Source organism: Macrobrachium nipponense, chromosome 12, assembly GCF_015104395.2.
Source record: "Macrobrachium nipponense isolate FS-2020 chromosome 12, ASM1510439v2, whole genome shotgun sequence".
Lineage (NCBI taxonomy): Eukaryota > Metazoa > Arthropoda > Malacostraca > Decapoda > Palaemonidae > Macrobrachium > Macrobrachium nipponense.
The window spans coordinates 84,152,151-84,165,641 of record NC_087205.1 but is presented as its reverse complement, the minus strand read 5'-3'; the positions used below and the strand labels follow the sequence as shown (position 1 = coordinate 84,165,641).

Genomic DNA, 13,491 nt, shown 5'->3' with positions numbered 1-13,491 from the left:
AATTCGTTCGTAAGTAGAGAAGCGTCTGTACTTCATAAACAAGGGATAAATTAAGGCAGCAATACTGATTATCTTAATCACAGTGCTCCATAAATGGAAGGCTGCTTATTTGGGAAGCCTCACATTATCGGGGAAAAAATTGCATCGTAATTTAAGTAATAAAATAGTCATGAAAGCAACTAAAACAATCCTGTGACGGCACATTCTATAAGAAAATGGGATAAAATATATTGACTTGTCGATGTACCTTGCCAAGGGACCTGGTCATTCATTATTCAATACTTAATGTGCATAAAAAGTAAACCCTGAATCTCAGCTTTTAATCGTTCTTATTTTCACTCAAGCAACACTCGGACTGAATGAATAAGTTAATCAATGCCTGAAACACAAGTCCCCAGCAAATTTAAATTAAAGTGTTCCTGTAGAAGATTTACTAAACGCTGGGATACCTTAGAAAATATATGATTAAACGCTGGGATACTTTGGGAAATATATGATTAAACGCTGGGATACCTTGGGATATATTATCATTAAACGATAGGATACTTTGGAAAATATATGATTAAACGCTGGTATACTTGGGATATATTATTATTAAACGAAGGGATACCTTGGGAAAAATATCAATAAACGATGGGATACCTTGGTAAATATATAAGTCATAAAGACGTCAATAGCTTTAGAGAACAAATTTTTACACTTAGTTCTTACCAGTCTTATTATTTTTCCTGACTTCAAGGCTAATATTCTCTGGTCCCCCTTGCCATCCGTACGCAATTATCTAACTCAAAATTAGCCAAGCTAAACTACAGGATTTATACTATTTCCATGGGTGTAACTCGGATTTCAGAAAGCATCCTAGGGAAGAGCCTACAATTTGCCTTCATACCAGTTTTATTGTGATTTACTCTCACACGGTAATGGTAATACTTCGTCATTATGCTCTGTTTTTTTCCATCTGTCCATCCGCCTGTGGTGTTTCCTCACCTCTACGACTTACATATTGTAGATTGTACTGGCCAATACTAAGCGCCCAACTTCCCCAACCCTTGCTACGCCCATGACTACAAAAGCCAATAATAATAATAACAATAACAGCTGAATTAAAACGAAAGGCCCAACAAAAATCACCTCTCCTTATGTCGGGCGTTTTTCTCGTGGCTTCTCCAAACACGGGATAAAATTCTTCTTCGGCATCATACTCTTCTTCGTGACTGCTGCTGAAGACCTTGTTGATATCCTCAGAGGATGTCACCCTGTTGGGAGGTCTTGAGGGAGAGAAACGTGAATTAGAAACACTTGCAAATGAATGAAAAGGTAAGGCAAATGCCCAGGACCCAAGCCTCTGGAGACAGGGGGTCAGAGAGACCTGAAGAGAGGCGTTTGAGAAAAGTTTCCAAATGGGGCACCCTGCAGAGGGGTAATGCCCTCAGTGCACCTCCTGTTGCATCTTTCAAACCTTCCTACTCTCAATTTCCTTCCCAGCGCTAATACCTCATAGGTCCCAGTGATTGGCCTTTGGCCTAAACTCTATATTCTATTCCATTCCATTCCAAACGGACCCAGAGTAGTAGTGGCAAATATAAGAGTATCAAGAATTTTAGATGTACTAACATTTTTACTACTTCACGCGAGGCTGTATATACAGGGTGGGCCAAAAGTAGCCTCACAGTTAAAGCAGAATAAAAAATAATTTATTAAACGCATAAAATTTTTCAGACATGAATAAGTGGCATATTTAAGAATGAGTGACATGAAAAGGATAAAAATAAGTAGCATGTATTAATGGCACAGTATTAATTTTCTATTGAAGAGTACTTTGAATGAGAAACAGTTCATGAAGTAACTGTGAGGCTACTTTTGGCCCACCCTGAATATTGAGTAAAACCGTAAAACAGACAATTATTTTAATAATATTTAAAATACCTGTATTTGACAGTAAGACGTGACTCCGTGATCTGTCATACTGAATTCTGTTTTGGAGATCTTCCTTCGTTATAAATTTCTTTTATATTATCCAAAATTTTTTATGGTTTTATTTATCAATAATTAAATACCAATAAAATTACTGGAACATCTCACATTTAATGCAATATTATTAATAATCGAATTATAATAGACCTGCCTATATTTTCGAAATCTGAGGCAAAATTTATTAAGTATAATCATTACGTCCACATCCGAAATTTGGAATCAAGATTAATCAATAAACAAATAATAAACAAAATATCAACACATCCGAAATTTGAGGTATTATTTATGTTACCCTACACAAATCAAAATATAAGTATGGCTGAAACTTGAAGCGAGACAAATTGCACTTCCGACCTATTTAAAATTTGAGGCATTTAGCTTCAGTGACTGAACAGCTCCAGTGAATGGAATGGGTTGAAGACATAATCTCCAGAATCATTTGCATTCTTCCGTGTTTTTAATCTTAAAGCACACTCTTATTCTTTTTATTCTTTTTAACTTCTAGTCTAAATATAATGAAGTAAACTCATACGTCAATTCTAAGAATTAAAAACTATTCACATTTGACATAAAAAGTATAATAAAATCATCATTAAAGAAAACCCGTTATTTCCATTTGCATATTAAGTCAAACTTTAAGAATAGTCAAAATCAAGAAATTGTAAATGAAAGAAGGTTTAGGAAATAAATGAATGATAATTTCTTTATAACTAACGTTCACCAAGGTAAAGCTTTCATTTTATTTGTATCTCAGGTCAAACTTAAAGTTATGATATGAAGCAAATAACTAATTATCAAAAGACTTACTTGGGTGTGGTGGTCACAGTGTCAAATATTTTGACAAATTCACTGATATCGAAAGGAAGATTGTTGGGGAACACAACTGGAGACTCAGAGTCAATGGGCTGAGGAAACAGGCTGTTGATGTCATACGGTTTCCCCGGCTGAGGGAAGATGGCGCTTCCACCCCCCGCCGATGAAAATTCTGCTGTGCCAAATGGGTTGCCTGCCGATGCTGATCCTCCGGAGGGAAGTGACCCGCTAAACGAAGTGATTGATGGAGCAGGGAAACCGAATGGATTTCGGTTAGCAGTGGAGCTTCCGGGGGAACCACCGAAGTAAGGACTCGATCCCCCGCCGAAGCCTGGTCCTTTCACTCCCTTTACGCCACGAAAACCGGAACTGGAAGCTGAAGCGGATCCACCAAACTCTGCGCTGGTTGGACCTCCAAGATCTAGGCCGGGCAGTCCACCGGGATCTTGGCCTAGGCCAAATGGTGACCCACCAGGAAAGCCGCTAAATTTAGCTCCTGCTGAACCTGAGAAGCCAGCTGCTGATGGTCCGGTGAACGGGAATTTTATTGGTGGTTCTTGACCAAAGGGCAGCGGCAGACCACCTTCTGAACTCCCTCCGAATGAAAATGATCCCGCCAAGTCTGTGCCTCCACCTTTACTGCCTCCTTTCGCGCCGCCCTTCCTTCCTCTGGTGGTTCTTGCCCTCCCACTTCCGAAGCTTGCACTTGCAGAACTAGAGCCCCCAAATCCCCCACGCCGGGAAATTTGAATCCCTGGATGTCAAGCACTTCTTCATAGTCGCTTTTCTCTGTGGTGGCAGGCTCCAGGAAGGCCTCTGGACCGCCAAGAACTGGAAATCCACCAGAGGGCCCACCGCTGCTTCCAAAACCTCTTGGGCCTCCTTTCCTTGCATTAAAGGAGCTTCTCCTTGGGGATGAAAATCCAGGAAACCCCGTTAGTGGACCTGTCCTGTTTGGAGCAAGCAAAGATCAATCAGTAAAAACACAGTCAATACCGTAAGTGCAGCGAATATTCTAAATATCAATTTGAAATAAACACTTTAAAGGAATGCTAATATAAATACATCAAATAACAAGTAACTTGTTTGCCTCTTTGAGTGTTCTAATGCAGATAATTTGAATACTGTAATTGTCAAGAGGTACATGTTTTCATCTGATTCTGAGGACTATTTCATTCATAGAACAGTATATCACTTTCCAATGCAAGTTTCTTCAGTAAGTTTAATGTACATTATTAGAATATGAGTGGAAACTATCTTAGATGGTAACCAATAAACCTAAAAACACAAACACAAAAAATAACACAAATTCCAAGTTTTCCTTTTGTTACTATAATGATTTGCACCGAAAGAGATTCAATGCCATTATCAAATGCATGATTCTCCAGAGTTCCTCTCTCAAAATATTTCTGTTTGATATAAGATATATATATATAGATCTATATATCTATATATATATATATATATATATTATATATATGTGTGTGTGTGTGTGTGTGTGTGTGTGTGCGCGAGCGCAACGTAACAATATTGATATTACATATATGTACAAACATATCTTGCATACATAAACTACCTATACTGTTTGTTTGTTTGTATGGTGTTTTTACGTTGCATGGAACCAGTAGTTAATCAGCAACTGGACCAACGGCTTTACATGACTTCCGAACCACGTCGAGAGTGAACTTCTATCACCAGAAATACACATCTCTCACTCATCAATGGAATGGCCGAGAATCGAACCCGCGACCACTGAGGAGGGACGCAAACACCATAACAACCACGCCACTGAGGCGCTTATATAAACTACCTATAAAACTGGTCCATAAATGTAGTTATAGGTAATAATACGTTTGCCAAGTTATAATTTTCTCTAACCAACTTGCTACACGAAAAACGATAAACCTATCTAGCGTTCGTTCTGCATGAGAGAACTTACGAAGAGTCAGTGAGATGACCTATGAAGAGTCTACAAAAATATGCTTCAAATTCAGAGTCACAGCAACCTCCTAAATCGACATACGATCGCACTTCAAACCCCGCACCTCATTCTGCTCCTCCTACCATCTATTACAGGGATCTGGCAACGCAGTTTGACTTTCCTGCCCATGAACATCAAAAGTGAAAGGGGATACTACGGGGCATACACTAGATTAAAAACTACCCAAACGAGATGAAATCATGCCAGACCTAGGCAACTACGGAAAAAAGTCAGTTGGACTCCTAGGGAGGTGGTGGTGGGGGAGATACGTGACCTACTTGAAAGGTGTTTGCAAAAGCTGTCTGATTCGTGTTTGCAAAAGGTACTCCATTCTTTGACTTACTCATCGCCACTCCGGAAGTTCCTCCTGTACCTACTGTATCCAGATCCTGACGGGTAGTGGGATGGTCGGTGTGGTCTGCGGGGACAGAAATTACACAAATCAATCATCTAACGGCATATGGCAACGAATCCCTCACCATGAACTGACCTGGCCTATCATTATCCTTCCTTTTGTCCGTTGCAGTCCCTAGATTTTAGCTAAACTAATAGAAAATGATTGACAAAGTCAACTTTAGATATCAGAGAATGTTCATCAGTTCTGGAAGCCAATTTTTCTGTCTTAAATATTTAAGTTTCTGAATTACGCACATTCCTTTAGATTTAATTTAAGCTATACTTGTGTTGCCCATAAGCGTCGAGCATTTTCTTTGGTTCCAATCTAATGCTAACTGGCTTCCTAAAATTGTAAGTATTTTATATAACAAAATAACTATCTCAAAGACCTATTAAATCAGAGAAACAGACTTGTGTTCCAAATGCACGAGGGCAGGTAATATGCTATATTAGAAATTTTTCTCTATTCAAGTCAATGGCGCCTGTGGGCTTGTTCTACATGAATACGGTTCATCCTTTGAATAAAAATAATAATAATATTTCTAGCAATGTTTCCTTCTCGATCTTCTGCAATATCACTATCCAAAGAGGGCAATTTGGGCATAAACTCGAATTTGGGCATGAACTTGAATTAAATTCTAAAATATCATAGAAAAGCAAAGCCAGAAATAACCTTGAACTTCTGAAGTAATGCGCATCGGGTCAGACGACCGGTTTCCGTTCAAAAGCGCGTCACTGCGCAACTGATACTTTGCGAGCGAGGACACCGACAGAGCCATGTCAAGAGGCGATGACAGTTATTATCCAGTACGTATGACTAATACAACTTTTGAAAAGAGACGGAGAAGGCGCAAGGAGGAGGTTGCTTGCACAACATGAGCGGTAATGATGGTAATGAATTCATAACAGTAGTAAGAAAAGTACTGGTAGCAGTTGAATAAAAGCGGATACCACATTTGTCGTGTTGCTAGTTTCATCTTTTGTTCCTTTAGTGGCCATCTTTGATATGCATCCTAAAACTCTGGAAATCAGTCTTTGTGTTCATGCAGGAATTTGAAAACTACCCTTCAACTTTCTTTCAAAATTAATCCATTGTCAGAGTGGACAGATCCAGTGGCTCTCTCTCTCTCTCTCTCTCTCTCTCTCTCTCTCTCTCTCTCTCTCTCTCTCTCACACACACACACACAAGTCGAGATTTTTAGTAAAACACTCGGTAGATGAGGTGATCAACATTTCGTCACTAGGTACAAGGCTATTACGGTTTGCTTCATCATATATGGGAGCGTCCGTAATTTTGAATGAAAGACGTATATAACGGAATTACTTAATATACAATAGCGCAGTTATGGATAAAGTTCCTTTTAACATTATGTCTAGGTTGCTTTAGCCAAAGGAACAAGAGGACCTTAGGATATTCACAGCAAGGTTGAATACGAGCAGAAACAAAAAAGCTAGTTTCACTGATGAGCTTAGTTTTCCTAAATCTATTTTCTAAATATTTATCTACTCAACATATGTCAAAAATACGATTCATATTAATTTCGGTTGTTTTAATTCCTTTTACGGATAGTTAATTGTCAAAGCTTTCTACTCTGCTGAGATACCAAAAAGATTTCTTGCAAATGCAGTTTTCAATAATAAAAATATCTTTGCAGATGGGAGTGCCCGTCGTGCATGCATGAATATCTTCGTGATCGGGATGTTTACACGTGCCCCATGTTTATATATATATAGTTTCTATAATATATATATATATATATATATATATATATATATACATACATAATACATTACATAAATACATACATACATACACACACACACACACACCATATATATATTATATATATATATGAATATACATACATACATACATACATACATACACGCACACACACACTTATATATATATATATATATATATATATATATATATATATATATTAATAATATCACCGTGATTCATATATACGCATTAAGCGACAAATTTCCTTTAATATCAAATTCGCTCTCTCTCAGAATTAATATAACATATATGAAAATATATTAATTCTGAGCGAATCAGATATTAAAGGACATTTGTAGCTTAATACGTACATTTATATATATATATATATATATATATATATATATATATATATATATATATTACACAGTATTAGCTACAAATGTCCTCTAATATCCGATTCGCTCAGAATTATATATCATATAATTATATTAATTCTGAGGTAGAGCGAATCGGTCTGACCTGACATCCGTCAGGTGTTCGGTCAGACATTTATACATGATGAACGCTATCGACTTCGATTGGTGACGTTTGCTGGTATTGATCGATTCACTCTAACTCACTCACGCACACACTCAGACAAACTCACACAGTCATAAGGAATATATAGCTTACACTATATATTCCTATATATTCATATATATACATACATACATGTGAGTTTGTCTGAGTGTGTGCGTGAGCGAGTTAGAGTGAATCGATCAATACCAGCAAACGTCACCAATCGAAGTCGATAGCGTTTATCATGTATAAATATCTGACCGAACACCTGACGGATGTCAGGTCAGACCGATTGACTGTCTATCCTTTTATGATAGGTAGCTGGTTCGAACTGGAAGCACACCTGTGCACTTTTAGATAACGAGAGATCCTTTAAGAAAGAAAAAAAAAAGAGAAGAAAAACGTAAGAGATGAATATTGGGATATTGACGGTGATAACAGTGGCGATACAGCTTCCTTCGTAATTCCATCCGTTTCAGGTTTACTTTCAATTTCTGTGTGGAGTGGGTGATGTAGAATACATTAATTTTTGAAACATTCAAACAATACTTTCGAATTATAGGGAAGGTGTTAGTTTTTGTAAACAGAGCTCAAAACAGCGACAAAGATAACAACATATTAGTTTTTAAATTTACTTCAAGCTAATTTTGGATTTATAAGGGAAGTGCCCAAGTTTGTATAAAAAGCACAAAACAACCACAACAATAATAACAATTAGAACAATCATTATTTCCATTGAGGCGTACACAGAGACCAAGGCTGAAAAGCAAATCCCTTCCAAAGCAAGACGAACAAGAATTAAAATATTCGAACAGTAGTTAGAAGACATCAGAAGAGAACTAATATGAGACCTGCAACATCCTAAGGAGTGATAAAAGCACCCAATTAAAATTTCCAGTAACTTCATTACTGATGTACATGGTGAACTTGTTCAACGAGATGACGAAAATTCATTATCTTTTATTATCCAAAGTCCCTCTGAACAGGTACTCTGTGCAACATATTTATAAAATGAGAAAGAAAAAAACACAAACACAGTGGGAATATCAGCAGAATATCTGAATATCCACAAAGACATTTTCCTTAATAATCCAGACTGACAAAGCTAACAAATGCTCAGGTAAGTTGTAAACGGAAGGGAAGTCATTTTCAGTATCTACATGACTGAAGAGGTGTAAAAAAGCAATAGGTTTTTCATATCCACGTAAAGCTAAGTTATCTTCTTCAAGCGAAGAGAAGCGTAATTGTATATAAGTTGAATGACAGGTAAAGTAGGAACTTAGTATAGACTATTTTCAAAAGGAAAAAGGCATAAAACTCCATCAGCATCGAGTCCATTAACATCAAATTCAAGTCAAGGATTCTTAAATGTCTGCAAACACACGGCAGATCATCAAATTCAGGCCCGGAATAGAAGATTTGGATACAACATATTTTACAGAATTTTGCAAACGGCAAACATAAGCAAATGAACAAGAAACTGATCTTCGTAGAAGAATTCTTCTACGTTAAAATACCATATAACATCCGTAACCATTTTCATCAAATAATACAATATCCATCTTCGTCAGAAGCAGCATCGCATAAATGTTCATCATTTCCAGAAATTTAGATTCAGTTAAAATTAGGATATGAAAAACATCAAAAACTCCATTTCCTATTGGACAGGAGTTTCGTTCCTTCCCTTGGCTTCACTAAACCTCTGCCACACCAACCAAACTTCCGCACTGATAGTCATATGAGCAACTTATCGTCCTCAATTTTCTACAAGTAACCTAATCACCTTAAAATACTCATTCATCCTCAGCGAATAATTAAATTCAACGGCTTCCGCCGTTTTTCTTTCATTTGCTTTCACTGCCATGAAGCCATGACTCAAGAATCTTTTCATACATTATAAGCTTTGCTTTTGAAGACACTCTTCCGCAATTGCATATATTTTACTCGGATTCTTACTTCAGTACCTACATCCTGTCTTCCATAGTCCACATTAAAGCTTATTACCCTGTCTTTCATTTACACCCATAACTTTCCCCTTGCTTCCATACATTCATACATACAATCCATACATTCACATTCAACTTTCTCTTCTTGCAAACTATTTCACCAGCTTTTGCAGCATCCTTTCCCTAACACCAGCTCACACTATCACCTGCAAATATCAGCCTCTCTAGACTTCATCAAAAACCCCTTTCCTTTTGCTTACCTAGCTTATCACATCATTGCTTCAAAAGAATTACTGAACATATAAAGGCATTCAATACATCCTCGTCAACAACACACTTCTACACCAAACCAGTCACTCTCTCCCGTCTACATATTCCAACACAATCATCGATATTCTGAACAAATTAACTTCTCAAACAATCATCCTCAACTGCCTCCTGTCTATATCGCTATCAAATATGTCATACTTTTTCTAATGCAACACAGCCTTTTTATTTTTACTTTTAAACTTTTCACATCCACTCTCTTCCCTAAATCTACGCTGCCCTTCTATCATTCGTCCTCCTGTTATTTTTCCTCATTTTTTAGTCAAAGCCCTATCTTACACCTTTTCAGTACATTGAGCATTGCTATGCCCATATAATTCTTGCAGCGCCCTCTAAATACCCACAAAGGAATAATAAATTCCTTAACATAGTTCTTTGGAACATTTCTCTCATCCAGAAATACCTTACACAACGTACTCACAGTATTACTACCATACTACAACGTCACACATGTGATCCTACCATCTCCTTTAACATTTCCATGATTTAACCTTTCAAGTGCCCTATTTACTTCACCTCTCATTTACACTTCTGCATTAGTCTCTTCCATTCTTGCACATGCAGACCCGCCTTTCTTCTGTCCAAAAAACTCAATAACCCATCATAATACTCATTATACTCTTTTCAAACATGATACATTCTTTTGAATGCACTTACTTTCTACTAGTACTTCTTTTAAAGTACTTGTTCAATATCACACATCAAACTGCATCCTAGAACTGCACCTCAAGCATTCTCCGTTTTCGTTCACTAACGCTTTCATTCCATTATTCCATCACCATTCTCCTTTTCGTTCACTAACGCTTTCATTCCATTATTCCACCACTTACTTCTCTTCCTTCTTCCTTTGTACCTAAACCTCTAAGCACTCCCTGCTAAACTAGTGACCTACCCTCAAATTTTGCATCCTAGTCCTAAGCCTCTAATCAAATTTTCATTCATCTCCATATGTTATACTCTCTCCTGTTACAACCGAATCTCTTGGTGATATACATATACATACATACATCTGAGAACATGGGATCCAATACCAAACATCTGAGAACATGGGATCCAATACCAAACATCTGAGAACATGGGATCCAATACCAAAATGATGTAATGTTTCACATGCTTTTGAGGAACTACAGTGGCGTTGATTTTAGCTTTCAAAACTTCCAACGCAGGACATCGCACCTTGACAAGAATCGTTTTAGATTTTAATGACTAAGCAAAAAAAAAAAAAAAGAAATATGAAAATAAAATAAGGTTACGACAACAATAGTATTAATACTTAAAACAAAGCCACAACGATTATATCAGTTATGCATAACAGAATAAGTACGGCTGTAATGTAACAAGCAGCATCATGCAAACAACTATACAAAAATTCTCTTCGTGGTGACCAGTACAAAAAAGTATAAGATTAAGAGAAATGTCAGGCAGACGTAAGAGCAACAGGAAAGGAGATTAGGTGAAATCCACAGCAAAGCCATTTCACTTCGAAAAAAAAATAGAAATAAAAAAAAATGAAAAAATAAAAAGGCAGATCAAAAGAAAGAGTTAAGAAACTGAAACTTTGATTTTGCTCTCGACGTACGTTTCCACATACGGTCAGTATATTGTGCGGAAGATTACTTTGCAGGTTAACGGCCTTTCAGTCTTCTACGTCCACTTGCTCATTTTGAATAACAAAAATTGAAGGTCAATAACCAAAGTTGTTTCTGTCACAGAACATCCTCAATTTCAGTATCGAAAATTAAACTAATATTAACCAAGACATTCGTCAGCATGTCGAACATGGATTTTGCCATTTCCTAAAATTAAGGAAGTGGAACAGCTGAAACGAAATTTTATTTGGTCAGGTATTCTAAGATAACGTCTTCAATCAGACATTATATAGGACTCTATTAAGTAAGAATGATACGTATAACTGCAACTACTTTAATAACGTCTAAGACGACCTGTAACACGTAATAAAGTGTCAATCTTTACATATCCTAATGGCAAAATGACAGGGTGGCTTCATGCAAGTTTCTCTAAAGGTTGTGTTTCTAATGAAGTTAACAAACGGAAAAAAAGACAGACTAGTACGGGCATCCGCTGGCCGTTGCCAGGGTGCTCTTAATTAACGAAAATCCGATAACAATGAACACTTTTCATTTAAGTGTTAATTTCTTGAAGGCTTGTAATTAGCCCAGTGGATACTTTCCCACTCTCCCCCTACACGCAGCTGTCACTAACTATTGCCTGGTCAATCTATTAAGTGCTTAGTAAAATAACAACGTTTGAAGTGGTTCTGTATATACCATGTAACAAAAAAGCAGATTTCCATCAACATTGCGATATAAAATAATATTAACGCTTCTTGTTTTCTCTCTCAGATACTTTGGTTTTAATCAGTAACGTGAAGTATGACACCTTTACAACAATCATACAAAACTACAACTTTGTTTTACATTCTAAGCGTTACAGGTGGAATCAGTTCAACATGTAGTTACACTCCGGTCGATTTATTCCCTGAAGTGGGCTGTCACCCAATAAAGGTGATCAAAATTATTTAATTTGATAAAAGCAAGACGCGAAGCTAAAGGCTGGAAGAACGATACGGGATACCAGGCTACAGACAGACAGATTAGGAGAAAGAAGCTTTTTTTTAAATACTGCAGTATCATAAACTAGCTCATAATGAGACCGAGTTTATAAGGTCTCTTCACTCTCCGATAAGTACCAGTTTGGGGAAGCAATTATCAGCGACAAAAGACTGCAAAAGTTATATACATATGTCCCGCGGGAAACTGAACCCTAATTTCTGCTCTCCAAAATATCTCTTAAAAATCTCCCTTGACTATAGTGAGTAACAATATTGTTAGAAGAGTTAAAAAAATCATTCAAAGATGCTTTCCTCTTGAAACAATATTCTTTTCCAGTTTGCATTCCAAATCGCAATATTTTTCACTAGTTAGGTTACAGTCTGACCCTATATCGAAATGATACGTTCTTGAGGCAAATTGTTTTAATTTAAAGCACGAAAATGTATAGTCTGGAAAATCGTCTTATATAAAAATAAAGCGTGATCCGACCTCCACCTTACTTGGGGCGCTTACTAAAATCTACAATCAAATATGGCGTTGTTTCACCAACGTAAATTAAAATAAATACGCTATAATTTATTAGAAATAATTTTTATGTAGTGTTTAACATGTAAATTATTTTTTTTTACATTTTCATTCTACTAAATAAATCATAAACATCCTATCCTGAAATTCCTGTATCTTTAACTCAACGTGAAACACCTTTTTCAGACCTTTTTTTAGGCTTTCCTACCCCCCATCAATAACAACAAAAAAGTAAGCGAAAAAAACTGAAGCCTATCGCGTCCCATTTCATGAGCAGTAATAAAAATAATTGGATACTCTTCACAGCAAGAGAATCGGCTATAAAATAGTTATTGAAAACATAGATTTCATTTTCTGAAAAAAAGCTTGAAATGAGGGGGAACTTCCAGACTTCCAAAGCACTTAATAGTGACTGATGATAGGAAAGGGGTTCATTCTACAGGGAAACAACATTCATCAGTAATCATTCGGCTGTTTTCAAAAAACAGCAACAGAAATTCACATATCAAAGTGAGATACAAAAAGGATTCCAGACGCCGAAGAGGGCCTGGTAGACAGACAAAAAAAAAACAGCAATAAATTTAGATAATTTCTCTTTGCAAAGGACTTCACATCCTACAAGCACCAGAGACAACACCAAATTTTCAGACACGAGCCAAAAGCACAACT

General features: G+C 36.7%; 1 protein-coding gene across 1 annotated transcript in view; it reads right to left on the bottom strand.

Annotated features, from left to right (window-relative positions):
* LOC135224863 (uncharacterized) overlaps nucleotides 1-13,491 on the bottom strand; it is a 275,908-nt gene that overhangs the window by 261,977 nt on the left and 440 nt on the right. Inside the window, 4 exon segments of the mRNA XM_064264188.1 lie at nucleotides 1,132-1,268; nucleotides 2,782-3,515; nucleotides 3,518-3,737; nucleotides 5,112-5,186. Of these exon segments, the coding sequence (XP_064120258.1) occupies nucleotides 1,132-1,268; nucleotides 2,782-3,515; nucleotides 3,518-3,737; nucleotides 5,112-5,186 (1,166 nt within the window).